Raw genomic sequence first — 26,413 nt, forward strand, 5'->3', positions numbered from 1 at the left:
GCACATGTGCTCTCCGGTGTCTGGATGGGTGTAAATTAGTGCTGTGATGAATGTGTTAATTAGTCAAAATGAACACGTATTCAGGAGTTTCCAGTTCAGGCCTTCTCTTGCATTGTGCCCGGGTGCAGAAGCCTTGTGGATTTCAACTTAAACTTTCCTGATGCACATGAACAACGGCTTTCCCAGCTCAGCATAACATTGCTCTTTGAATACACGAGTCCGACTTAGGCATACTGAAGCAGACAGACTGCAGGATTTTCATTAGGTTGGATTATTTGCCTTGTAACGTAAGGAGAAAAATAGTCCAGCTTGGTCTGCATTCTCATGTAATAAATCACATGCTCTAGCACGCACGAAACTTAGGAGGGCACACTAATTTTTAGAGAAATACTGCACAGTTTTCACAGGAAGGTGCCTGGGAATTGCAGATGAGCAGTGTGAGAAATGATAGGCGCAAAGGGTGTATTACTTGAACCCCTAGAACCTGGTCATGACTTTCACTGCTGAAGACGCCTTTGTGTTAACAAACTGTATTTATTTGGAATAAGGCATGGTGCTAATGCATAATTGATAATGGATGTAATTAGGTATGACATTACAAATGAGGCTGTATTCTTTCAGGTACTCACTACAGAAGCACACGAAACTGCGAGTGTTCAATATAGAGCACGTCATTGCTTTTAAACTGGAAAAGAGACACTGAGGTGAAACAGGCCACCCACCTGCTCTATAAATTGCTTCTTGCAAGATACCTTTGCTCTCGGGGATGAGTTTGGATTAACACGTTCTCAGGCAATGCCTTTGCACTTAAGTAGGCATCTGTGCTGTCCCAAAAATGGCCTTCGTGGGAATTCCCCTCTGCCTCAGCACTAGGAGACGGAGGCAATGCGATGCACAGACAAAGCAGCCCTTTAGACTTCAAGAGCTGCATCTCTGCTTTGTTATCACTCCACGTTACGCAGGCGTGTCCCTGCTGCAGGTGGGGAACAAACCCTTAGGTGCTTGGCAATGGGGGCCTGGAAGCATCTGTCTTAGTTCTGCTCTGCATCAAACCAGCTGTACTATGCTCAGCACATGTTCTGTTTTCACTCGTGCCTCTGGGAAATGAGAATCATTTTTCACGTTTCACTGGGTGCTTCTCTGCCCAACGACTGCATCAAACTTAGCATCGGTCAGCTTCTTCAGAACATTCAGGGCACGTTCTGGAAGCAACCTGAAAGAGATAATAACATGACAGTAAATGTAGGCTAAACGATGTAAATAATGGGAAAGGCAGCACCACAGGTGAAGGAAGAGCTGGTCTGGGAGTGCAAGTGTGCACAGGCAGCCTGAGACCCAGACTTAAACCAGGCATTATTTCCAAAGAATCCCTAGCCCTCTGTCTATTTTAACTCCAATCCCACCCATCTGCTTTAATGACAGTTCCAGGACAGGTATCTACTGGGCAGTATTTGGGTTGTAATATTTCTGCAGGATCCAAGTAAGTTCAATATTGAGCAGAGGTAGGTGCGTATCGAGTGTTTTATGCTCTGAAAAGCAGCAGGCCTATGGAAGGATGAGACGTTAAAACTCAATTGCAATTTCCTCTCCTAGGATTTCTTCTCTTATGAGTCATGTCTCTTTGTTTGCCTCTGCCCCAAATTAAGACAAAAAAGCAAAGTTATCCTAAAGGCTTTGACAGCATTAGGTTTGACTTGTCTATCTTCTGCAGACTTCCACTGTCAGCATGCAGCTCTTGGACATGCAAAAAGGCTTTTTCCCACTGTCTGGTGTCAGGTTTTGCAAACAAGATGTTACCAAGTGTTTCATGAAATACTGCTGAAGTTAACTGAAAAGTTAACTTAGTTGTTCTGATGTTAATTCCAGATTTGGAACCTCCGCTCTGGTAAAAACACCTGCTCAGCAGAGCAGCTACAGTGGATATTAAAGACGTGTGAGAGGACAAATCTTACTCCGCGTGGCAGAGAGAAGCAGTAGAGTGCTTTTGAAGCAACTTTCCCAGCCTATGTGACCTCAGTCTTTGGTGTTGACGTGAAGAAAGAAACACTAATAAACAGGTTCTCAACCCCGTCTGAAACTGAGCTGGGGCTGGTGTTGCAGTGAAACTGTTGTTCACAGGCCCAAGGGAAATCATAGAATCATGGAATGGTTCAGGTTGGAAGGGACCTTAAAGATCATCTAGTTCCAACCCCCCTGCCATGGGCAGGGACACTCTGAATAGACCAGGCTGCTCAAAGCCTCACCCAGCCTGGCCTTGAACACTTTCAGGGATGGGGCATCCACAACCTTCCTGGGCAAGTTGTTCCACCACCTCACCACCCTCACAGTAAAGAATTTCTTCCTAATATTTAATCTAAATCTACCCTCCTTCAGTTTGAAACCGTTATCCCTTGTCCTATCATTACGCTCCCTGACAAAGAGTCCCTCCCCATCTCTCCTGTAAGCCCCCTTTAGGTACTGGAAGGCTGCTATAAGGTCTCTCCAGAGCCGTCTCTTTTCCAGGCTGAACATTCCTAACTCTCTCAGCCCATACTCATGGCATAGGTGCTCCAGCCCTTTGCTGGATCATTTTTGCGGCCCTCCGCTGGACCTGTTCCAAGAGGTGTATGTCCTTCTTGTGCTGAGGACTCCAGAGCTGCACGCAGTACTCCAGGTGGGGTCTCACCAGCGTGGAGTAGAGGGGTAGAATCACCTCCCTTGACCTGCTGGCCACACTTCTTTGGATGCAGCCCAGTATGCGGTTGGCTTTCTGGGCTGCAAGTGCGCATTGACGGCTCATGCTGAGCTTCTCATCCACCAGCACTCCCAAATCCTTCTCCTCAGGGCTGCTCTCAAGCCGTTCTCCACCCAACCTGTATTTGTGCCTGGGATTGCCATGACCCAGGTGCAGGACCTTGCACTTGGCCTGGCTGAACTTCATAAGGTCTGCACAAGCCCACTTCTCTGGCCTGTCCAGGTCCCTCTGGATGGCATCCCTTCCCTCCAGAGTGTAGATCACACCACACAGCTTGGTGTCATCGGCAAACTTGCTGAGGGTGCACTCAATCCCACTGTCCATGTTGCCAACAAAGATGTTAAACAGCACCAGGCCCAGTACCGACCCCTGAGGAACGCCATTTGTCACTGGTTTCCACATGGACATTGAGCCATTGACCACAACACTTGGAGTGTGGCCATCTAGCCAGTTCCTTATCCACCGAGTGGTCCATCCATCAAATCCATGCCTTTCCAATTTAGAGACCAGGATGTTGAATGGCAATCTGTGAAGAAAAAGTGTTCTCTTGTTCTCCCTCTCTATAAGTCTGTAGAGCAGTTGAGTTCTGCACTAAGAATATTTAGCTGCAGAAGGTGCATCACAAGGACCTATAAGAGGGCTCAGAAAAATCATGTATGATGTCTGCTGTTGTCATTAGAAAACCACTGCTATTTCATTACCTTGTTATGTGTTCTTCTCATACTAAAATATTTCATGTGGTGGTTGTTTAAAAAAATTATACTCTCTCTTGCAGACAGTTACACATTATCTAGTTACTTTGATATTGATCTCAAACCTGGACTGATAAATTGCTGAGTATAGTCATGTCAAATACTGAAGATAATACAAAATAAATGAAACTGGGTTGAATGTGAATTTCTGCTGTCCAGCTGTCATTCCAGGGTTTCTCTATGCTGCCAAACCATATCTGTTACTACCATGAGTGCAAAATGCGGTTTCTCATAAAGTAACTCTTAATCTTGAATCAGATGTTACAAGTTTGAGGGCTGCATACTCAGGTATTATGATATGGTATGTTTCCCCTTCTCCCCTCCTTTTTTTTTTATATACTTTGCTACTTACATTTCAGAAAGTAAAGCAATGCTTAGATGTGATGGAACAAAAACCATTTTCTGGTTGGTCAGTATTCCTTCCATCAGGGCCTCTACGACTTCTTCAATCTCCAAAATCTTTCCAAGCCTACACGGGAAAGCATACACGTAAGAGCTACTGTGGTAAAACAGGGGTGGGACCAGCTGATGTAGGATGCTTCACATATGCACAAACTCAGGTCAGTCAAAGGCAATCGCCATGTGGGTTGAAGAACACCACAGATTTTCTTTAGCCAACGGTATATACTGGTTTTATATCATCAGCTTCTATAGTCAGCCTAAAGCTGGGGCTAATATGTAGTGCCTTGATGCGAAGGAAGGACAGGAAAGCAGAGTTTTGATAGTTACCTTGTACTGGGGTTTTTGACAAATCCCGTGTTTATAAAAACCGGACAAAGACACGTAGTTTTTATCCCATCCTTTCCCAGGGTAGACAGCTCCTCTGTCAGAGCTTTATGAAATCCAACCGCAGCAAACTTGCTTGAACTGCAGGAGTGGAAAAAGCCCACATGAGAAGGCAGAAATACTATTTTTAACTTCCTACACCTGGAAATGGCCTAAAAGATCACACAGCACTTACTAGGAGGCAAAAAAATGCAGTCCACCTGAGAGGAAAGGGCAGGGAATAAAACTAACTTCCCCTGTGCCAGAGTGTAGTGCTGGAGTCGATATTGCTGCTTACAGCAGTACTTGTGGGACGCAGAGCGGGTGTCTTTCAGAAAAAGTCACCTTAGTGGTGAACAGACAGACGAATGTTCTTAGAGTTCTCAGAAAATGGGAACTAATCTGCATCAATTGATGGACTTCCTATTCTTCCCACGTGAGAAGATTCTTAGAAGGAATTCAGCTTCAGTCTGTAAAATTAAGAAGGACGGGCAGAGTAGAAATGGCAAAAAAATCTCCACTGTTTCTCATACCACGCAGGAGTGTCTTGGGACATTTGCATGTGAGCTTTGAAACAGAGGAGCGATATGCAGGCAAAAGGTGAGAAACATACTGCCACAGACACGGGAGCAGGCCAGGAGTATAAATTAACTCCAAAGACAGTGGAGCCAGAGAATCAGTTTATTGAGTGCTATTCATTTGGACAGTGTCATCCCAGTAAAATCCCTGGCTGGGGAGTTCGCACGTTGCTGACAGTGAGTGAGGCTCTAAGGAGTGTTCCCAGGGGAAGATTGCTCTGCCGGGAGCTGCTGTTATAGAAGGCTAGATCTGACGCAGAATGACAATATGCAATCTACCAGTTTTTCTGTTCACGTACAGTGATTTTTCTAGATGTGTTTCAAGTAGAAAGGCAATTTAACCTCATGATGGCAGAAGTATTTCTATACACTAGTCACTACCACAATGGTAGAAAGACCAAAAGCTACGCATTAGGGGTTTACTTTACAACACTACAACAACTCACAGAAGCGCTGCTTTCTCAGAAGGAGAAGGGAAGGGGATACCTTTTTTGCTGCTAAGCAAAAGCCTGGATCGGTGAGGGAGAGAAAAAAAGGAGAAGCTTTCATTAGTTGATGAGTCACGTGACCCTTCCTTCATGCAAGCACTGCTCCTCATTCAGTCAGAGCTAATAAGCAAATCGGTGGGAACCTCCAGGCATCCTTAAGTGCTGGCTGTTGTGCTTTTTTCCACCTCGGCATGGTCCTTTGGACGTACCGTATTCAGTGGGAGGATTGTTTGAACCAAAACGTTTGTGCTTGCAGACGGCGAAGACACAATTAAAAAAAAAAAAGGAAGAGAGCAGATTTTAAAATCACTTACCAGTAAGCCACCATGAAGGAAGTCACCAAATGACCCGCTGCTGAAGCCACCGTGACAATGTGACCGTGGTTGTTGTTCATCATGGTTGGCAGAAAAGCTCTTGTGGTCTTGAAAGTCATTTAAAACAGGAGACAAAAATGCAGGGGGAGACAGGGAAGGAGGAAAAGAACAATGTTTTCTTAGGCATATTCAACACTGACCCTGACTCTCATTAATTCAGTGACTAATGCTAGTGCTAATGCTATGCCCTGCACAGCACCTCAGATTCTCAGAGCCACAGAGATACCTGTTCTCCATTCAGGTGGTACAACTGGCAACCTAGTTTCCAAATGGGAATATTTCAGGAAGTCGGCTATAAACAGCAGCTGATTCTCCCATCTTTCCTATGCTGCTCTTTAGGTTACGGGTGTCAGGAGCGGCGCTGGCAGTGTCTCACCCCAACAACCTCACAATAAAACGTTTGTCAATCTATAGCTTCTCTTTTCGTCTGCCACAAACAACAAGTCCTTAACAGCTGAAACCCTCCCACTCTGCAAGCCCTGCTGACAGCTGCCCTACCCCCGGGGTCAGCTGCAGGCGTGCCAAAGACCCAGTGCCCAGCTCTGGTAGGGCCCACCTCGACTCAGACTGCTGGGAGAAAGTCCGCAGAGAGATGAGAGGCAGCAGTCACGAGGAGGGGCAGGAGTGATGGGAGATGGGCTCGGAAGTACCTCATGGAACCAGGAGGGAAGGCGGTGACACAGCGAGGTACAAACCGCGAAGGGAAGAGCACCCGGGGAGACTGGCCATGCTGGTGGGTGCAGTCAGGGAGGGGCCAGTCCTCACTGTGCCGCTCTGGCTGGGCTCTGCTGGGAGCTGCAGGGCTGGCCCTCCCCAGCCCTGCCCAACCTCCACTTGCCTGGCCATTCGGTGGGCCAGTGTGCCAGCTGCCTTTTGTGTGGGTCAGCTGATAAAAGCTTTGCTTTGTATTTTTCAGCCGTGTATCTTCTACTTGCAGGGTCTCGGTGCTCAGCTGCGGGTGCCCAAACTACCTGATGCGATAAGGATCACAAATCCACCTACAACAGAGACCAACCCACGCTCGGATGAAGCCGAAATGAAAAAACGGGGCCAGGCTCAGGTCAGCGTGAGTCAGGTCAATCAAGTTTCCCAACAGTCAGTCTAGCTGGGTGCCCCTGTGCTATACACGTCCGAAAGACGCTTTTGTCATTCACTGGCAGCTGAAAATAATTGTTAGTCTAAATACACCTCCTCAACAACGCTCCCAAATGAAGGTAGGTATGAAGATGGTAGTGGCCCTTACCCACATGTGAGCAAGAATGTTGACTTCAAACATCCTTTCAATTTGGTGGTCCTGAGTCGAGAGCAGGTCGGCAGCTGTAATCACACCAGCGTTATTCACCAGGATGGAGACATCTCCAATGTCCTTTTTCACCTTTTGGACAGAAAAAAAACAGAAAGGTGCGTGTCATTTGTTACCAAAAAAATGCAAGGCTGGGGAAGACAATTCATTCAACTCTTAGCGTTGTTGCTTTTAGGGAGAGGAAGACCCTGTGGGAGGAACTGTGCAGTAGTACCAGGAAATCTGCTTTTGATCTGATGCTTCTCCCTTAAATGCTACCAGTATTTACAGTCTTCCACACGTTGCCTACAGACACAGCGTGCTCTGTGTAGTCACAGTTGGGACTACAGACGTTCAGACTGTTTTGAGCCAGCTGGGCCATATCCTTTACAATGAAATGTTTCAAATGTCCCCACTGTTGTCCATGTGCTGTTCAGGAAACTAAAAGGCAAAAGTTCCTTCAGGGGCCGGAAGTCAAAAGAACAAACTTGGCAACGAGGCGTGATAGGCTGGAGCCTCACAAAACAGGATGAGGCTGGCTGTGATCTCGGAAGCGCTACTTCGCTCTCCGCACAGGAAGCGGCAACAAGTGGGCAGATTCCAGGGCTTGCATGATTTGCACACAACCCCTCTTTGTAGGAATGTGTCTGAGAGAAAATGGCCATGTGAGCCAGCCTCCCTACTGTGAGAGATGAGATTAAGAGCAAAACAGGTGGTAGAAGATGGAATTAGTACATGGGAAAAACAGGAACTGAGAAGGTAGAAAACATGTTGTGCTAATGACTGAGCAATTTACTGTGCGAATTCTTGTAACCAATCTGATGTGTGAATGAACTGCACGCACAGCGCGGGGACAGGGTCACTGGCTAATCAGAAATAAGCGAGTCGCGTGTACGGCTACAACACAGGGTCTAAAAGATGATGATCTGTGCTTAATAAAGGGCTTCTGTTGCTTCACATTGGATCGTCTGGAGTCCAGTTATCTCTCCTCAGATGGTGACCCCGACGTGAGACCGATCGGTGCTTGGCTTGAGCAACGGAACGCGAGGGGCGGAAGACCCAGAAGGAGACCCACCGGCTGGAGGACGGCTCAGCTGGACTGAGACCGGGCGGATTGGGCAGCAATCCAGAATAGAGGAAACAGACGACGTGGCCACGGACACCCAGAGAGAGGTGAGCAGCCGGGGCAGGAGATGGGGCAACAAGTGACAAAAGAAGAAGGGGCTATATTAAGACTTCTCCTGCATATCCTCTCTAAGAGAGGGGTGAAATACGATGAGCGTATGCTCCGAAGATTGTTAACCTGGTGCAGAGAGAACGGATTCGCACCAGAGCCCCAGACAGCTTTTAAACCAGAAATATGGGAGGCTGTTGGGAAAAAACTGTGGGAAATGATAAGTAAAGGAGACAAAGAGGCGTCACCGTTAGCGACGACATGGTGGTTGGTGTTATCGACCTTACAAGATATGAAGGCGGAGCGAGCCATGGCAGCCGGGGCTTTTGCAGCATTACAACCCACGGGAGCGGGATCGAACAGGCCAGGTCTGAAGGTCTGGGACGATCCCCTGCTGAGCCCCTCTGCTCCACCTGAGGCCGAGGGAGGAGGCAGAATGTCAGCAGAGAAGGACAGAGCTGGAGCTGTTTGCTCCTGCCATTGCCCGCCTCGCCCCCTCCCCTCCCCAGTCGTCTCCCTGAGATGGAAGTGCTGGTTTTGTGTGTCTGCTGTGTAAGTGTGTGTGGGCGCCAGCTTGTACCTGCTGATCAGCACCTGTGCTACTGTTTGCTTTTTGTTGTGTGCAGTGTCGTTAGGTGACTCCCCTTGAGCAGGTGTTCTGCCCGGTGTGGTGCTGTTCTCGTATGCAACTAGGGCTGGCACTCCGTCAAGTGAAGAAGTTTGTATATAAACAATGTTTAGACGTAAGGCGAGCGCGCCCCAGGTAGATACACCAGGATGGGCCGTAGAACTGATGGAAGTCCTGAAATATTGGGGGAGTTTTCACCAGCCGACACGTTTACGGTCTCAGGAACGGCTCGCCTGTGGAGGGCGTATCACTGGTTGTTTGTTGTTTGTCTATAAGATCATGGTTGATTGGGAAAAGGAGTTGAGCCAAAATCTATAGGATGCTCTGTAGGAAAATGAGAAACTTAAGGAAAAATGAGAAACTGAGCTCTTGTTGAAAAGGCAGACTTTTATGTCAGTTGTAAGTGATGGAAAGAAAAAAAAAGAAAAAAAAAGAAAAAAAAAGAAAAAAAAAGAAAAAAAAAGAAAAAAAAAGAAAAAAAAAGAAAAAAAAAGAAAAAAAAAGAAAAAAAAAGAAAAAAAAAGAAAAAAGAAAAAAAGAAAAAAAAGAAAAAAAAAGAAAAAAAAGAAAAAAAACGAAAAAAAAACGAAAAAAAAAAAGGAAGGGAAAAAAAAAGAAACCAAACAGGAACAATTAGATGGGAAATGTGGCACGTTAGCACAAAAGTATGCCATACGCATTACGAGAAAGCATCAGAAAAAGAGAAATAGGACACCTGATTCAAAGCAGTACCATAGAGATATGGTTTTGGTTTTTCCCTCTATGTGTCTATGTTATTGCATGCCTTAGTAGGTTGCTCTGTGTTATACCCTGCGAGACTAAAATGAACCCCAGCAGAGGCAGTCTCTTGAGCAAGGGGGTGGAATGTGGGAAAGCAACGAAAGATCGGCGAGGAGGATTGTAAATACACTCAAGGGACTCGCACCTGGGTGCTGGAAAACACCTATATCACACCAATTGTTATTCAGTCTCGGGTGCTGGCAAGAAAAACATTTGGATGACATAAGCCTGTAATGGAGTCACAGACACCTTATCTAGCTGCTTGAGAATCTTGGCCTGTTGTGGAAGAAGATCAAAGCACAGTACCAGCAAGAACAGGGAGTCCGCGTGCGCTCTTGCTAACGAGGACTCTTTTGCTGCCAAGGATTCGTGATAACAAGGACTCTCTTGCTGCCAAGGATAAGTTTAACAATGCTACTAGTCCAGCTATGTCTGAGTTATTGCTAGATGTAGATAGTATTCGATATGCGACGCTGCAAAACAGAACTGCTACTGATTTTTTGCTTTCAGCTCACAGACATGGTTGTCAAGATTTTAAAGGACTGTATTGTATGAATCTAAGTGACCACTCCACATCCATCCATGCCCAGCTGCAAGAACTGCACCCACCGAACCGGCAACTTGTGGAGACCACGGGGTGAAATCTCTTTGCTGGCTGGACTTGGGGGTGGGGTGGGTTGAAGCAAATTATACTCATTGCCTGTGTGGAAGGAATTTGTCTGTTATGTTTAGTATGCTGTTTGCCGTGTTTAATAAGCATTATACGATCAGTTGTAAATGCCGCTTTGCATCATACCCTTGTACGAGTTGTAGAATATGTTGCTCTAAAAACTCTGTGTGTATCCATGAGAACCCGACCCTCACAGAAGAAGATAACAAGAAGGGATTACAACAATGGAGTCACGTATCAGACAGCCGCTGTTAGCAAAGCTGGATCATGAGTTTGGTGAGACTCGCTGCATACGCTGGCCACGCGTGCGGCGACTCGAGCCTGTACTTTTCTACTCAATCCAGTGCAGGAGAGTCTGGTGGGACTCGCTGCGTGCACTGGCCACGCATGCAGCGACTCGAGCCTGTACTTCTCCACTCAATCCAGTGCAGGATATAAGGGGGGCTGTCTCGGGTCAGAGAGGGGGAGAGGGACACGAGCGAGGGGGAGAGAGACGTGAGCGCACTTTGAAGATACAGGGGATGCCCTGAAGCGCTGTGTCTGCCCCCGCCCCCCCATAAGTTCCATGTTCATTAATCCCAACAGCTCCGAAGGCATTACAGCATGTTGCAAGATAAGACATAGTCTGCTACTGCTGCAAGACACATTGAACACCTTCCTACAAGAATTTCAACTTTATGCCCTGATAGGACAGTGGGATGATGCACTCGCAAAGAGCCTGACTGCATTAGAGTGGGTATTTATTGCCTTAGCAGGGTTCTTTTTGATTTTGTTTTTAATTGTGTTTAGTATATAACCTGCTAAGAGCGTCACAACGAGTAGAAGCACAAGTCATGGCAACCCTGTTAATAAATGGTCTGGTGTTAAACAAAAAAGGGGGATATGTGGCAGATCTACGAGCAGAGGCCTGCGTACGGCCAAAGACACAGTGGGCAGAGCACACAGTAAACACAGAGCCAAGAGAACAGTTCATCCCTTCACTCCATCCTGTGACGACCATATAACATTTTCGAATCTTGGACAAAGAATAGGGCTAAGTATTCTTCCTTCACTAGGAACAGCAACGGCATTAAATATGTTGAATAAGATAGGGTGTTGGGCAAGTAAACAGATAAACCTTACAACCGAAATCATATCTAGCTTGCTTGCTGATGTTGATAGCATTCGGCATGCTACGTTGCAAAATCGAGCAGCTATTGATTTTTTGCTATTAGCTCAGGGTCAAGGATGTGAAGATTTTGAAGGTATGTGTCGTATGAATCTTTCCGACCACTCATCATCCATTCATAAGCAGTTACAGGATCTGAAGGATAACATGTCCAAATTAAAAGTGGTCAAAAATGGTTTCAATGATTAGTTAAACTCATGGGGTATAACGGGATGGTTATCAGACTTACTAAAGCAAGGGCTCATGCTATTATTGGTTATATTATTATTGATTATGGTAGCCTTGTGTGTTCTCCGCAAAGTGACTGACATGATAAAAAATGCCATGCATAAGGTCTGGCTGGCTCAAGAAGAAAAAGGGGGTATTGTAGGAATGTATCTGAGAGAAAATGGCCATGTGAGCCAGCCTCCCTACTGTGAGAGATTAGATTAAGAGCAAAACAGGTGGTAGAAGATGGAATTAGTACATGGGAAAAATGGGAACTGAGAAGGTAGAAAACATGTGCTAATGACTAAGCAATTTACTGTGCGAATTCTTGTAACCAATCTGATGTGTGAACGAACTGCACGCACAGCGCGTGGACAGTGTAACTAGCTAATCAGAAATAAGCGAGTCGCGTGTACGGCTACAACACAGGGTCTAAAAGATGATGATCTGTGCTTAATAAAGGGCTTCTGTTGCTTCACATTGGATCGTCTGGAGTCCAGTTATTTCTCCTCACCTCTTCTCTTGTTTTCCTGACTTGTCTGAAAATCGAGCACGTTTGGGTAAGCCTTTGGATGTGCCCCTGCTCCCCTACCTTCTCTGCAGCACTGTAGATTTCCTCCCTTTTGCTGCAGTCCACCACAAAGGCTTGAACAGTGGCTCCCAGCCTTTCGCATTCTGCTGCCGTGTCCTCAACGCCATGCTGTAAGAGGCAGAAAAGAAAGACATGCATGTGAAACCGTACCCTGCCCACGTGCTGCTGCCTGGGCACTGCGGCAGACCAGGTAGAGGCTGAAGATTTGTCCTGATCGCATAACCGCTGCCAAGCCCCTCAACAGCTCACGGCTACCCAGGCAAAGAGCTGTAGCCGGGGTCCACGGGAGGACGAGTATTCCAACCTTAAATTTTGGAGCAGCGTAGAGTGACTGCCAGAAAGAACGTGGCAACAAGAGTGAGTTTGCCTTTGTAAAGCATACATAGCTAGGCTGCAGAAAGGGGGCACTCGGTGACTTTCACAGCACAGCAGGCAGACACCGTGATTGTAAGCAGAGCTCTTCAAACACAGGCCCAGCTGACTGCCCCCAGATAAGAAAAGTGCCTTCCTGTATTCACAGGCCGGATGGGAGAACAGAGGTGGGCTCCAAAGTGCACAGTGCAGAGACACATCTCTCACGAGAAAAGCATTTGACACACACAGAACAGAAGGCTCCCCTAAGGCATTATGTCAACCCGCTGAGTGAGTGCGGAAGTCACTTTGCTGTAGGCTTGTCCCCAGGTGCCAGAAAGCCGTGCCAGTGGGGAGCTGTGCAGTGAAAACCCCCACTTCACAAATGGCCTGGGACAGGAGCTGTGCGCGTCCCTGGGGTGGGTGACCGGGCAGCTCCACTCCGCTCCAGCTGCTGCTGAAGGTTGATGGCCCCCAGGAACGAGGCCTTTCTCAAGGCAGTTGGATCCGGGAAGCATGCTCCTAAAACCTTCGGGATCCACCACCTCCTTCGGCATTGTATTTCAGGGCCTGCTTACACCCACCCTTGTAATCAATTTCCCAGCACCAAAGCCAGGTTCACTCGCTACGAAGTTTATTCGTTTTTCCCCCACTCCAGTGAACACGGACAACACAACAGCAGCCCTTTACACATGGAGAGACCGGTACCATGCCTCCTCCCGCCCCTCCAGAGCCTGGCCTTAGCCATGATGCCTACCATGAACAGACACTGAAAATATGCAACAATATCCTTCCTAATTATGCAACCCCTTATGCTAGGCTTGTCTTGGGTTTTCTTTGTTTGTTTGCTTGTTTCTGGTGGGCTAGGTTTTTTTTGCAGCTTCAGGATGACACCATGAACTCCTCTGCAGTTTCTAATCCACTGTGTCAGAACGTTTCGCGTGCACTGCTGCCCAGCCACTCACTCTCTACAGCAAATCACTCCTATGCACACCAGTTTGCCTCGATCCCTACTGACTGATACTCTGCATGTTTGTACCTGTCCGTCCTCCACTTGCCAATGCCTTTTTGTGCTCTAGTGCATTTAGCTGAAGTAGAGTTTGGGCTAGGGTAAATGTTTAGCCAGGAGCCCTCTACACGTGTAACTGCGCCAGAAGGCAGCGGGGCTCACACACAGCTCAACGCAGTGATGCCCATCAATATGAGTACACGGACACGTCTTCCAGCTATGTACGCAAAATATCTGGGGCCAGAAAGAGAGCACGCAGAAGGTACACCTGCTTCTCTGTAGAAACGAGCTTCTGATCCGCGCGTGCCTTTTTCTGCCAGCTTGGGCAGCGGTTCCAAGAGCAGCTTGCTGACCACCGCCCTCCCTCTCGCAGGTACTCTTTGACGTGCTGTGCATGCTGCCTCGCCGCCTAGCACTGAGTCACTCTGGGACCCGGACACCCACATCCTCCGGTGCCAGTGGGGCCAAACCCTCTCCTGGCGCTCAGCGTCCCAGCTGGTAAGCCGACGGCAAGCCCATGGGAGCGGAGGTGGAAGGAGGTGCTGCGGTTGCAACCTGGATGCAGCCCTTCCTACACTACTAAAAGCCCGCGGCCTCGAACGTTAACAAGTCAGGACACAAATTGTACCATTACCTTATTGATGTCCCACAGAACCAGCCTGCTTTGACGCTTGGCGAACTCGAAGGCAGTCGCTCTCCCTACGCCATGGCCAGCACCCGTGATGAGCACAAGCTCTCCGCTGACAGACTTTCTCTTCACGGGGACAAACAGCTTCACAAAAGCCTCCAAGTAGGAGTAGATGAGCGTACCCAAAAACAGGAGAAGACCCACAAACGGATTCATCGTTTTTTCTGAAAGCCTTCTGATTGCAGAACGGAGCTGGGCCCTGAAACGCCTGACGGCGGCACAGCAGGCATGGGCGTAGCGGGGGAGGCACGGCTGTGCGGTGATTCACGGCTCATGGCCGCTCCCGCACGGGCTCGACCGGCCGCTCCCCTTCACCACCGCCAAGGGGCGCCTTCGTCCCTCCGGAGCACGCTCCGCTCGCCCTGTCAGTCACGGCCCTCTGCCCCGGCAGGCCTCACCCCCTCGCCGCCGCCCGCCGCGCCCCGGCCGGGTCGGGCCTCAGCCTCCCCCCGCCGCCCCTTTCACGGAGCCCGCCATCGCCGAGGCGGGGCCGCCATCGGGGCGCGAGGAGCGGCGGCAGCCAACGGTCCAACCGGCCGCGCGCCCGGCCACCCCTCCCAGCGGGCGCAGCAACCAATTAGTTCCGGCGTGTCGTAGTTCCGATTGGTGTTGCTCTGCCCAATGGAAGGGGAGCTTGTACAGAGGGCCGTTGGCGGCGGTTGGTCGTGAGGGGCTGCCCTGTCCTGCGCTGCCCGGCTCGTTGCGGGCGCCGCTTGGAGGGGCGTCGGCAGCGTCTCGCCGGCTCCTGCCCGCGGCTCGGAGCGGTGTGTCTCGCCCAGCAGGTTCAGCGCCTGCTCCTCACGCCTGTGCCCGGGCCCAGCTCTGCGGAGCTGAGACGGGGTTGCACCTGCCGAGGTGGGGTCGGTGGCGGCGTGGATGCTACTTCTCACCGGTGCCCCGTATGCGGTGGCTGCGCACGGTCTCGCTCGGGCAGTCGCCGTGTTTTCTTTCACCGTTGCGTTGTCTGCCCAGCCTGCCCGGTGTGCTCTCCAGCGCCACCCGTCCCTCAGGTATCGTGGCCTGTCGGTGGTGAAGCTGGGCCAGGCTGGGGCTGGTGCTCCCGAGTCTCGGAGCCTGCCTGAGTCGGTGGCTCTGCTGGCGTTTGGACCCGTTGAGGTGGTGCCCAGTTCCCAAGGGAGCAGCCACGTCATCGCTGGGCCAAGATCTCAGGGCTGCCTTGCCATCCTTTGCTGGCTGAGGGAGAGCTTGGCGTGGGATGTGCTGTGTAGCCGAGGGTGTCCGCTTTGGACATGGCAGAAACAAGAGTCAGTCTGTCCTTTAAACGGATGCAGTTCTTGAAAAATATGAAACTGATGTGACATTGACCTGCTGTACGGAGGCTGGCACCCTTCCAAGTCTGCCCTCTTCCCCATCTCTGTTAAAAGATTTTATGAGCCTCAAGTGGTTTGTGAGTTGAATTGTGCTCTTGAGAACATCACCTCAAGTTGTGATAGTATACGGATGCTGTAACTGTGACCAATGAATTCTCAACTTCAGCGTGAAGCAGAACCTACTCTCCTAGACGCACCTGAAGATTTCATAGCATGAGTGAGGAGTTTAGACCCGGAACTGCTGTTTTTGAAAAAGCCTAGCCTGTTCTGGGTTCAAATAGCAAGGTTAATACTTAATGTATGAGTTGCTTCTTTCTTTTTTATCTGAAACTCATTGGTCCCATCATCACTTTGCTCAAATGTTAAGGTGTTAAAACCTGGATGCATTTTTGCAGAGGAGATAGATTTCCTTATATGCTGGAAGTGATTCTTTATTGATTTAAGAAAAAAAGCATTTAACGAAGAACTTATATCTTGCTTTTAGAGTACTCTTCTAGGTTAGAGCTCCTTGCTGAGCTTTGTGCCTCTTATCTACAGTAATCCTGTTTATTTTTGTAATAGTTAAAAGAAAAAGGTACCGGAAGGCTGCTTTGTGTGTTGAAATCTACGTAGAGTTTTTAAGAGCTGATGATCAGGCACTATAACCTAATCTGCGGTTAAGTATTTTATTGTTGACTGGTCTTTCAGCTCCCGAAAACCCGTGGCAAAATAAAATCACTAGAGGTCTCAAGTATTTTTTTCTTTTAACTAGTTTGACAGTTCTACCCTTATTTGAAATTGAAAAACAAAGTATGTGTTATCCTACGTGGTGTTGCACAAAATGCTATTTTGCTGCTCGCAGCAATTTGTAGAGCTCTGTTGCTCAGGCTTTTGGATGTTTTGTTCTTGCTCTTACGTGGTCTACCACTAGATGTGAGAGCAGGACTCTTGTAAGCCTGGATTGGTTTGTTGATGAAATGCCCACATGGAGATTTAATGCTTAAGCACGCCTTCCTGCTGCATTTATGGTAAATATCTTGGAGGTGTTCCTTGTATATTATTAATAACTGGTCAGTGTTCCACACAGTCTGGAATGGCAGTTCTAGTTCTCTGCTTCTCACTCATGCTAGGAAATCTTCATGTGTGCCTAGCAGAGTACTCTTCTGCTTCAAGAAGCTGGAGGTAAAATTAAGAATTTGTTTGTCCAGGCATACATTTGCATGATATCTGAAAGAAGCAATAATATATTACTGAGAGCTGTTTAGTGGAAAAAGCCTAGTCTGTTCCATTTGCTCTAATGTACTATGCAGATCTGGAATTAAGTAACAAGGTTAAAACCTAATGAATGAGATGCCTTTTTATTTTTTTTTCTTTTTTCTTTCAGTAACTCATCTGCAAACTGTTGGTCTCGTCTTCATCCTTTTAACATGTTCAACAATTATAATAAGTTCTACCACAGGAAAGCTCTTACCTCCCCATATCCAGGATCACATGTTGAGCGTAGCCAAGTTCCTGAAGATAAAGTGAGCTGGCTGATTGAGTGGAAAGATTATAATCCTGTGGAGTACACTGCAGTGTCTGTTTTGGCTGGACCCAATTGGGCAGATCCCCAAATCAAGTGGGTGGAAATTGTGGCTCTCTTTCTCCTGTGAACATAGAAGCAGGAAATAGTGATCATCTGAGTTAATAAAATCATTGGCTTAAGCGACGTGTAATTCTACAGTGACGTGTGAAAGTCAAGACCTAGAAAAATGGTGGTTAGAGAACTGAATGGTTTGGGTTAGCTGTGAAGGTCTTTGACCCATGATTTTACTGAGCTGGTGATGGAGGTAAGAGTAGTGTTAATTGGAATAATGGACGGCTGTTGGTGCTGAGTAGTGCTGCTTCTCTGTGTTGTAAGCTAAGTAAAACTCTCCTAATTCTGCTCAAGAATTTGGGAGAACACTTTCATAATATACTTGCTTGTTTGTTTATGGATTGAAAGCAAGATGAGGAAAGAATTAAAGTAGAATTGTAGTTCCTGAGTTCAGTGCTCTGACTGAGGCAACATGACAGGTTGAATGCATGACTGTAATTCTCTTTTTCTGAATGTCTATATCCATTTTTATTGATTCTGTGAATATATTCTCCTCTCTAGGAATCCTGTATGCTTCTTGGCTAGAAAGTTAGATGCATGCATCTAGTGTAACTTGTGATAATGGGAAATGGTGATTCCTGTGTATGCACATCTGTGTAGAAAGATCAGAAGGTAATGGCACTTGAGGTTTCAGCCTTACCTTCCTTGTTTCCCGTTGCTGTGTGAGCATGTGCTTCCATCTGGTTTAGTGTTCTGCGGATTGCACGGCATGCCACTTCTCAGACTCTGTAGGGCTGCTGATGTCAGCAGCCAAGGCATAGCTGGGAAAGTGTCAGGTAATCTTCTAGTAGGTGTTAGTAATACTTGAAAATGCAGAGTCGTTTTTTAGGTATTAGTGTAATTTCTCAAACTATGTGTGCAAGAAGCTAGTCAGTGTTTGAAATCTGTGATGGTTTGAGATAAATTGCTTTTGGGAAAGCAAATACGCTTCTGCAGACAGGTAGCTGCTTCTCTACCAGTTTTCAGAGATGCACATAGGAGATTGGCATTAAGCTAATTTTGAAAATTGGTGATTATTAGCTTGTAACTCTGATAAATCATATCTAATAAAAAATTCTGCTCATTTTTTTTAAATTAGCAAAATCTCTTTTAGTTTTATCAATGGATAGTGTCCTATGTTCTCTAACCTTAACAAGAACACATTTGGAACACTTTGGCTAAATGAAAATCTGGAGAGACGCAGTATTAAATACTTTAGAGGGGTGCACTTATGTCTGCAGAACTAAATACGTGACTGTCATCAGTAAATGTTGAGACTTCATAGCCTTCTATAGAAAAAGGAGGGCCTACAATTTAAGTTCTGGTAAAAACTGCTCACTGGTCAAATGGTTCTTGCTGATCTGGTGGTTAGCCTTCAAGCTTTTGTGGGGCAGAGGGGTGTTTTGTGTTTTATAACTTACTGCTGTTAAATTACTCTTTCCCACACAGTGATAAAGGTTTTTCTCCCAAATTCAATGAGAGAGATGGAGAAGTGGAGAGGAAGAGTCTGAATGGCTTGTATGTGGTTGAGAACGGGAGACCCCAGTGAGTGCTTTTTGTTTGCATATTTAGTTCAGTGATGTAGTTTCAGAGCCCTTGCGGGTCTATCAGTTTTCATACATGGTACCTGCTAGAACAAAATCAAGATAGTCTCCCCTAGAGAGAAGGAAAAATGATACCTCAGAGACAGAGAGTTCTGTCTAGAAGAAGGTTTTGGCAGAGAGGCACTACGTCTCTGCCAGCACTACCACAACAGAGGGTTGTAATGACACTGGAGTTGAAGGGGTTCTAACGCTGTTAGTGGTAGGGTATGTTGAATTAATTGTTTCCGCAGTTTGACCAGGTCTTGGGCTCTGAAGCTTTTGTACCGCTTGTGTGCTGTGTCAGAAACGAAGAGTATTTCCTTCCACTGACAAATCCAGACATAGCACAGATGGGTAATCTCACCTAAAAATAATTTCTTTTCTTTCTGCCATTTGTACATAATTGAATGCTCTGTGCATCTGTAGTCTGGAAAACTAGATTCCATTTTCAGATGAGGTTGTGTGCACGATGGGAGTAATGCTTGATCGGGAGTACCTCAGGACAGAATATCTGGGAAATGACAAGGCCATTCTATATATTTCCTTCCCGTGTACTATCAAACACAAAAAGGTTGATGAAGGGGGAAAATCATGCCACATTTGGTGGCGCCAACTGTGTGTTGCTATCCTTTCCTTTGTTGTTATTTAACCTTCTTTAAAGCTGCTTTTTGAAAATACTTTTGAATGTGGGGAAGTAAATATGTTTAATGTACTGTGCCACTTATTTCAGAAATCCAGTGGGAAGGACTGGCCTCACAGGCAGAGGATTGTTAGGGCGCTGGGGACCAAACCATGCTGCTGATCCTGTCGTGACTAGGTAAGGGCCAGGTGACTGAAAATTGCCCTGCAGTAGAGCAAAAAAACTATGCATTTTGCTTTTTCCGTGCATCTCTGGACAGGATATTATTTTTCACAGGCCTTTTGTGTATGTTCCTTTATGCATAAGCCCATTCAGACATGAGTATCTGAACTGAGAGATACATGGACATGTGGAACATGAATTTCATATTTTTTTAGTCTTTGTCTCTGGAAAAGAGTAAGGACTCATTGTTCATGACAAGCAATTGCTTTGGAAATGCTGAGGAAGTAGATTAAAAAAAAAAAAAACAACCCAGGAAGTGTAATTCAATAGAAATACATTATAAAAATAATCTTCAGTAACGAATGCAAAAACTGAAAGGATTGCATGATACTTTGATACTGGTATGTGATATGCCAAAAGACCTTAGATGAGGCATTGCAGGAATAGGTTTTTCTGTGATAATGACTCAACTGCAAAAAAAAAAAAAAAAAGCAGTGTGCCTGCTTTTACACTGTAAGAAATACTAACTTGGCCTAGTATATTGTAGGAGGAGGTGGGGTTAGACTCTTTTTTTTTTTTTTTCTATTATCAGTTTATGCTCTGTTTTAATGGTGCGTTTACTAGCAGGATCTGTGTGTACATGCTAACTATTTACACAAAGAAAGCTTTCAGAAAAGATTGTGTAGTTAACAAAGGTGCAAGCTCAGAAGTGCCATGCTGAAGATAGAACCATTGTGAAAATAACGCTAGTGCATTTTACTACTTCCCCTTTTCAGAAGGCTGCCAAAGGTACTGAGTTGTTTCCTGAAAGTAAAAGAAATGCTGGTTTTATTTTGTATTTATTTAGATAGCTTTTTGCTTTAACTTTGGTAGTTCTTAATTCTTTACTGAAGGCAACGGTGAGTGTTTATGGCCTTGTGCTGGTGCTGGGTGAGTGGTTCAGAGGTGTTGCAGCCTTCATGTACCTTCTGTTCTAGCAGAAGGCGTACTTATCCTCTCATTAACGCACAACTGCAGCTCAGTGAGCATTACAGCTGATAGGGTGTACTGGACGTAGCTCTCAAAGAAGCTGCTGCTATCACAGAGCTACAGAAATGTGGCTTTTGGGTGGTTTCTACCCTTTTGGCTGAGGAAGACAGAGTTGGTAGAGGTGTGCAAAACCCTCTGTGTTTTACCCTTAATTGTGATCTTGCCAGACAGCATCCATTGAATCACAGAATCATAGAATCATAGAATCATAGGGTTGGAAGGGACCTCTGGAGATCATCTAGTCCAACCCCCCTGCCAGAGCAGGGTCACCTAGAGCAGGTTACACAGGAACACGTCCAGGTGGGTTTTGAATGTCTCCAGAGATGGAGACTCCACCACCTCTCTGGGCAGCCTGTTCCAGTGCTCTGCCACCCTCAGGGTAAAGAAGTTCCTCCTCATGTTTAGGTGGAACTTCCTATGTTCCAGTTTGTGCCCATTGCCTCTTGTCCTGTCCCCGGGCACCACTGAAAAGAGCCTCGCCCCATCGTCCTGACACCCACCCTTTAAGTATTTATAAGCGTTGATAAGGTCACCCCTCAGACGTCTTTTTTCCATTGATGTGTTGTCGTCGTCATCCCCCGTCATCCTTGTGTCCCCCCGGACTGTTTCTCCTGCTTTCTTTGCCCCTGCACAGGTGACAGCATGGGCGCGTTGCTGTTTCTGTCCCACGCCCTTGTGTCAAAAAGCAGCAAAGCATGTTCTTGTTTGTCGTTTGCTGCAGGTGGAAGAGAGACAGAAGTGGCAATAAAATTGCTCATCCGGTTACTGGCAAAAACATCTTACAGTTCGTAGCTATCAAGAGGAGAGACTGTGGGGAATGGGCCATTCCAGGGGTAAGAGCAAAACTCTGGAGACAATAGACATTTTCCTACTGGTAAGAGCACAAGGTGTGCGCGTGACAAAAGAGTGGTTTTTGATGAGTGGCCTTGTGTTGCAGAGGTGAGGAGAAATGCTCCTTAAACTAGCTTTGCCCAAGCGCTAGCTGGTATGCCTGCTGCTGTTTGCCTTGCAAGGTGGTATTCGTATTTAATTCTGACCATATCTTTTGCATGATGCAGGCACAATTTAATCCGTTGCAGTTCTTGAAGGATGTGCGTGCTCACTCTTTACAACTAAGTGCAAAGTTATCCCATGTCCAGAGTATGGCGCAGATGGATGTAATATACTAAGAGCCAGTCAAAGGTGACTAAAAAGAAGTGGAAGCTGAGGGATAGTCACCTTTTTTTATTTCCCTCTCTCTAAGGGGATGGTGGACCCAGGGGAGAAGGTTAGCGCTACCCTGAAGCGAGAATTTGGGGAGGAGGCCTTGAACTCCTTGCAGAAATTGCCTGAGGAGAAAGTGGAATTGGAGAAGCAACTCCACAAGCTCTTCAGCCAGGAACACTTTGTGGTGAGCTCTGTGTCTCTTGTAATAGCCTCTTGAGCTATGCATGTAACTCACAGTTGTATGGAACTTGAAAAAGTGTGGCTGAAATGAAAAGAAGCTGTGATGTTTGGGTTGTCATGGTGGTGGAAACGGAAGGGACTGTTGAAAACTCTGTAAGGGCAAATGTGTCAGAGGGAAAGCAAATATCTTCTTATTGACTCCACCTTGTTTGTTGTGACACTGAGCTTGTTTTTGGTTTGTTCGGGGCCTTAGGTGTACAGAGGATATGTGGATGACCCTCGTAACACTGATAATGCCTGGATGGAGACGGAGGCTGTGAACTATCACGATGAAACCGGTGGGTATCTCCATGTGTGCTCTTAGTTGCCTTTTACTTTATATGTTGATTTGAAATTGTGCTGTATGTTGGGCTGAGATTGGCAATGAAATTGGGGGAGCATGCAAGTCAGGTGTAAAATATTGGACTAAAACCAACGGGCATGAGAGTCTCTTGTCTCCTAAGATGTTCGGCCATGACAGGTAGCTGTCATTCCACGTTGGTTTCTGTCAATCTAGAAATAAGGAATGTATGGACTTTGCCTGAAAATTATGTATTCATTTGTTAGCTAGTTCTAAGCTATGGGCCATGTGCCTTCGTGTGGAGGTTGAACATTGGACAGGAGTTCCTTCTTGTCACTCTATTTATCTTGAGTTGGTTTAATTTCCCTTTTTAATGAGTCTGGGGTGGAAGGATAGTCTGTTTCTTCTGTTATTTTTCCATTAGTAGTTAGTGTGTCCTTCAGAAGCATTGTCTCTGGCTGCTTGTGGATTTTCATTGCATTTATTGCTTTGGTCTTTTAATTGCTCTGAGACCTTTTATCTCGGTTACTCTGCCAGAGTTAATTATTGGACCTTATTTTACTTGTATAAATCAGTAGGAATGGGCATACATTGCTAGTTCTTTGATTTATCTTAAAAAGTGAGAGATGAGGATCCAAGATAATAGACTAATCTGTTCATATAGTGACACTTCCACTGTGTTTTGGGTAGTAGGTACCAGTGGTGAAGTTTCACATGTCACTGGTCCTTGATTTATCAGCCCCCAGAAACAGTGAAGATACTGTTCCTTTGATCTTTGTTTCTAATACACATTTTGTAATATTTTTAAAAGCTTTTCTTTGGCTGTTGTCTGTGAAGTCCTGGGACTCTTTTTGGAAACAGAGCAAGACACTTCAGAGAGCAGTTCAGAAGCCTTTCTGCATCCCTCCTTAAGTACTATTTTTGATATTGGGGCGTCTAGTAAAATTGTAATTATCCTGGTGTTTCATAAGCACATATAAGTTTCAGAATTCGGTTTGACCAGTAGAAGAGTACCTGAAAAGGAAGCAGTCAAATGTTAGCCAAACAAACAAAAATCAAGGCAGAGGGATGTGTCTGGTCACGGGTTTCTTGTTCACTCTCCTTTAGTTCGGACCTTAAAGTTTTTTCTGGGTCCAGGGCATCTGACAGAGCCACGTGGAGTCGCTACGTGGTGTTACACTCAGCAGCTAATTGACTTTGCAGAATTTCAATTTGTTCTTGCAAGGATTTTATTTTCTCTCCTTCTGTTTTCCTGGTCAAATGTCTATCCTCCTGGGCTGCAGTCAGTGCTGCCCCTAATACTGCACAAACTATAGCTTTTCCTTTACCGAACCGCAACTTTGGCTCCTTCGCAAGGGTAGTGATATGACGTGCCACTGGTTCTGGATTGTGCCAATTATCATGGGCCCAGACCATTCCCGGCGGAGTAGGACATGCCTTCTACTCCTTCAGTTTTTCCAAAATTGGGGAGCACAGACATTTCTGGGGCCGTTATGGCTTGCTACTGCTCGAATCTCCCCTGGCTTATAGCTGAGAGGCCACTTTCCGGACTCTCCCTGTCCACAGCCGGATAGAGAACTGGTATCCCTTAGGCCAACGGGTAGCAGTCAGGCCTTTGCTCCTGCTCGAACCTCTCCCAGCGAGGCTGCTTCCTGATCCTGCCTGTCCGACCAATGCTGGATAGAGAATCGGTGTCCCTTAATACGGGTAGCAGTCAAGCAGTAACCCCTGCTTGAACCTCTCCTGGCTTATAGCTGAGAGATCATTTCCCTTAGGACCTTCGGACATCGAGAAAATCCTGTCCGTGACGCCATTAGGATGTCACATCCCATCTCTCAGTAAAGAGAGGGGGTAAGTGACTTTAGATTCGTAAATTCTCAATGGTGCAGACTAAGGTGAGATAAATCTCAAGGTCCATATAGACCATCTATAGGTCCATATAGCTTACCAAAATGTTTAGTATAGGTCTTATCAAGTCCGTGATAATTGGTTAGGTATATAACAAATTATGGCAAGTGGTGAGGTATGCATTGTGTGACTTAGAGAAAAGAGAAACTGAGGGATAGAGAAAGGAAAAGATGGAGAAAAAGACAGAGATAAAGAGATAACCAGTCCTGGTTCCAGCGTCTTTTTCAGGAAATCTTCCCAGGCATAAAAATCTTCCCAGGCATGGTCGTCTTCTATTGTTTCTTCTTTGTTCCCCTCTAGGGGCATTTATTTGCCCCTTTTATGTTTGCTGAATTAGCATGGTCCACCCCCCTTGCTGAGGACAGCCTCGTCTCAGGTTTCTCCCTTCTCCCAGGTGATGTGTAGCATGATTTGGGTGGAGAGATGAGTGCCATAGACATACATATTTAGCATGATCTCTATAATCTTCATTAGCACATGCAGGGCTGTGCGCTTTCCTATGCATTTCGCGGATAATGAAGCAAAGGTCACTCCTCGGACACAATGGCCTTGAGAACGGAGAACTAGCAAGCTCACCACACGAGTGGCAGAACTATCCTGTCTTCACCAGACAGTTCTCCCACACTTTCAGGCGCCAGAAGTGTTAGCCTTATCAGTTCTTTGAAGGCCAGGCCTGCATTATTTATTTCCTTGTGAGTGTTTGAGGCATTCCATGGAAGGCTTGGAGGGCCTTCTGCGCCTCATCAAGGAATTTATGGCCTGTCCCTTACAAGGGATTGGCTAAACTTGTGGTAGTGAGTACACGTTGTCATAATAATTTCTATTAACTTGTCGTGCTGCTGATGGTACTCTAGAAGTGGTGACAAGGAGTTAACACCACCTCTGCCACTCAGATTTGCCTTAAAAATAGTGCAAGTATGAAAAAGGTTTCTGGCACAGAATCCATGAGCAACTTAATTGGTTTCTCTCTGAGAAGGAGTTGGAGGTTTCTGCCTGTGAAGGAGCCATGTGGAAGGGTGGAACTCTTCAGATGTGAGAAGAAAAACCAGGAAAAAGATGCAATAGCATATCCTAAGTCTTGTTTTTTGAACAGGTGAGACAATGGATAACTTGCCTCTGGAAGCAGGCGATGATGCTGGAACAGTGAAGTGGGTTGACATCAGTGAGAAGCTCAAGCTGTATGCAAATCATAGCTACTTCATTAAGCTTGTGACTGAAGAAAGGGGAGCCCACTGGAGTGAGGATCCTGGTCCTGGGTGCTGTGAGTGATGTAAACAAGGAACGGACTGACACCAAGGGGAGCTTTGAAAGTTTTCCAGCTTTGAAACAGATGACACTGCCCTTCTCAGTGAAAATTCCATGAAATTCAGCTGGCAACAGCACTTGTCAGTGATAAATGGAGGCTTTTGCTTAAATAGAGGTTTTGCTTTCTTGTCTTCACTCTTTGCAGCCATTTCATCATAATAACTGCAGATTTGCATGACATCATTGGGATTATGACTGGTTGTAGTTCAGAGACTGTTCACATTTGCTATGTATTTTTGCACTGACTTCTTGATAGAAGCGTGAATCCTTAAGGATGTGAGACTTGTAAGATGATAACCTAAAGAATGATTTAAATTAAGTGCAACATAATAAAGTGAGTTGTTTCTCTTAACGTGTCTTTTCATTGATTTTTTTAATTTATTTTTTTTATTTGGAGAGATTAGTTTTCACACTTAATTGCTTTTTAGCTTACAGTATGGATGGTAGTCACATCGGAATGTCTGACAGCGCCCCTATCTAAAAAGATAACTGTTGGGGGATGTAACTTGATGACTGATTTTGGGAGCTGGGTTTTGAGGTTCCTCTCTTCCCACTGCTTGTGGCACTACAGCTGTTGGGGAGACTGTGCAATAAACAGTGTAATTGGAAGTATAATCTTGTAACTTGTGCTTTTTTTGTTTTAATGGTTTACGTAATGTAAGTTGCAGTCAGGAGGCTGACGTGTGTCTTCTATGACACTTATGCTGATAACAAGATGCTGTGGTTTAGCTCTTTGGCCCAGGTATCTGTGAGGCTGTTTCAGAAATGAGTCCTGTTGTCCGACTCACTTCTCTCTGGGGTACCATGTCACCGCAAGACTTGTTTTTCAAGGCCCAGGACAGTGTTCTGGGCAGTGGCATGAGGCACAGGGTATGTTTCCAGCCATCCAGTGGTT

The 26,413-nt window shown here is 46.2% G+C and overlaps 2 protein-coding genes across 7 annotated transcripts; one reads left to right on the forward strand and one right to left on the reverse strand.

The window, feature by feature from the left end:
• Positions 1–514: 514 nt before the first annotated feature.
• LOC134515808 (estradiol 17-beta-dehydrogenase 11-like) lies at positions 515–14,710 on the reverse strand. 2 transcript variants are annotated; one of them, XM_063335206.1, is made up of 8 exons: positions 14,187–14,710; positions 12,193–12,300; positions 6,935–7,066; positions 5,632–5,738; positions 4,216–4,353; positions 3,839–3,955; positions 3,102–3,260; positions 515–1,213 (listed from the first exon to the last, which is right to left on the reverse strand). In XM_063335206.1, the coding sequence occupies exons 1-8, from the start codon at positions 14,394–14,396 to the stop codon at positions 1,126–1,128; spliced, it is 1,059 nt and encodes a 352-aa protein (XP_063191276.1). In that variant the 5' UTR covers positions 14,397–14,710; the 3' UTR covers positions 515–1,125. The 2 variants fall into 2 exon arrangements, with proteins under 2 accessions (XP_063191276.1, XP_063191277.1); XM_063335207.1 differs by lacking the exon at positions 3,102–3,260 and having other exon boundaries at positions 14,187–14,703.
• Positions 14,711–14,875: 165 nt separating this feature from the next.
• On the forward strand, positions 14,876–25,870 carry NUDT9 (nudix hydrolase 9). 5 transcript variants are annotated; one of them, XM_063335201.1, is made up of 8 exons: positions 14,879–15,250; positions 16,935–17,168; positions 18,615–18,710; positions 19,479–19,565; positions 21,301–21,412; positions 21,823–21,969; positions 22,219–22,303; positions 25,307–25,870. In XM_063335201.1, the coding sequence occupies exons 1-8, from the start codon at positions 15,117–15,119 to the stop codon at positions 25,480–25,482; spliced, it is 1,071 nt and encodes a 356-aa protein (XP_063191271.1). In that variant the 5' UTR covers positions 14,879–15,116; the 3' UTR covers positions 25,483–25,870. The 5 variants fall into 5 exon arrangements, with proteins under 5 accessions (XP_063191273.1, XP_063191271.1, XP_063191274.1 ...); XM_063335204.1 differs by having other exon boundaries at positions 14,948–15,095; XM_063335205.1 differs by lacking the exon at positions 14,879–15,250 and adding an exon at positions 15,285–15,856.
• Positions 25,871–26,413: the final 543 nt, after the last annotated feature.

This window comes from Chroicocephalus ridibundus, chromosome 5 (assembly GCF_963924245.1).
Source record: "Chroicocephalus ridibundus chromosome 5, bChrRid1.1, whole genome shotgun sequence".
Lineage (NCBI taxonomy): Eukaryota > Metazoa > Chordata > Aves > Charadriiformes > Laridae > Chroicocephalus > Chroicocephalus ridibundus.

What these genes read in the sequence shown, in the direction of transcription:
- LOC134515808 (XM_063335206.1), bottom strand. Translation starts at nt 14,396, where the DNA reads ATGAATCCGTTTGTGGGTCTTCTCCTGTTTTTGGGTACGCTCATCTAC. An exon ending in GTCAAAAACCCCAGTACAAG is followed by an intron (nt 3,956 to 4,215) that starts GTAACTATCAAA and finishes TTTCCCGTGTAG; the next exon opens with GCTTGGAAAGATTTTGGAGA. An exon ending in ATTGCTTTACTTTCTGAAAT is followed by an intron (nt 3,261 to 3,838) that starts GTAAGTAGCAAA and finishes TTTTCTTCACAG; the next exon opens with ATTGCCATTCAACATCCTGG.
- NUDT9 (XM_063335201.1), top strand. Translation starts at nt 15,117, where the DNA reads ATGCTACTTCTCACCGGTGCCCCGTATGCGGTGGCTGCGCACGGTCTC. An exon ending in TGGGCAGATCCCCAAATCAA is followed by an intron (nt 17,169 to 18,614) that starts GTGGGTGGAAAT and finishes TTTCCCACACAG; the next exon opens with TGATAAAGGTTTTTCTCCCA. An exon ending in GCTGATCCTGTCGTGACTAG is followed by an intron (nt 19,566 to 21,300) that starts GTAAGGGCCAGG and finishes CGTTTGCTGCAG; the next exon opens with GTGGAAGAGAGACAGAAGTG.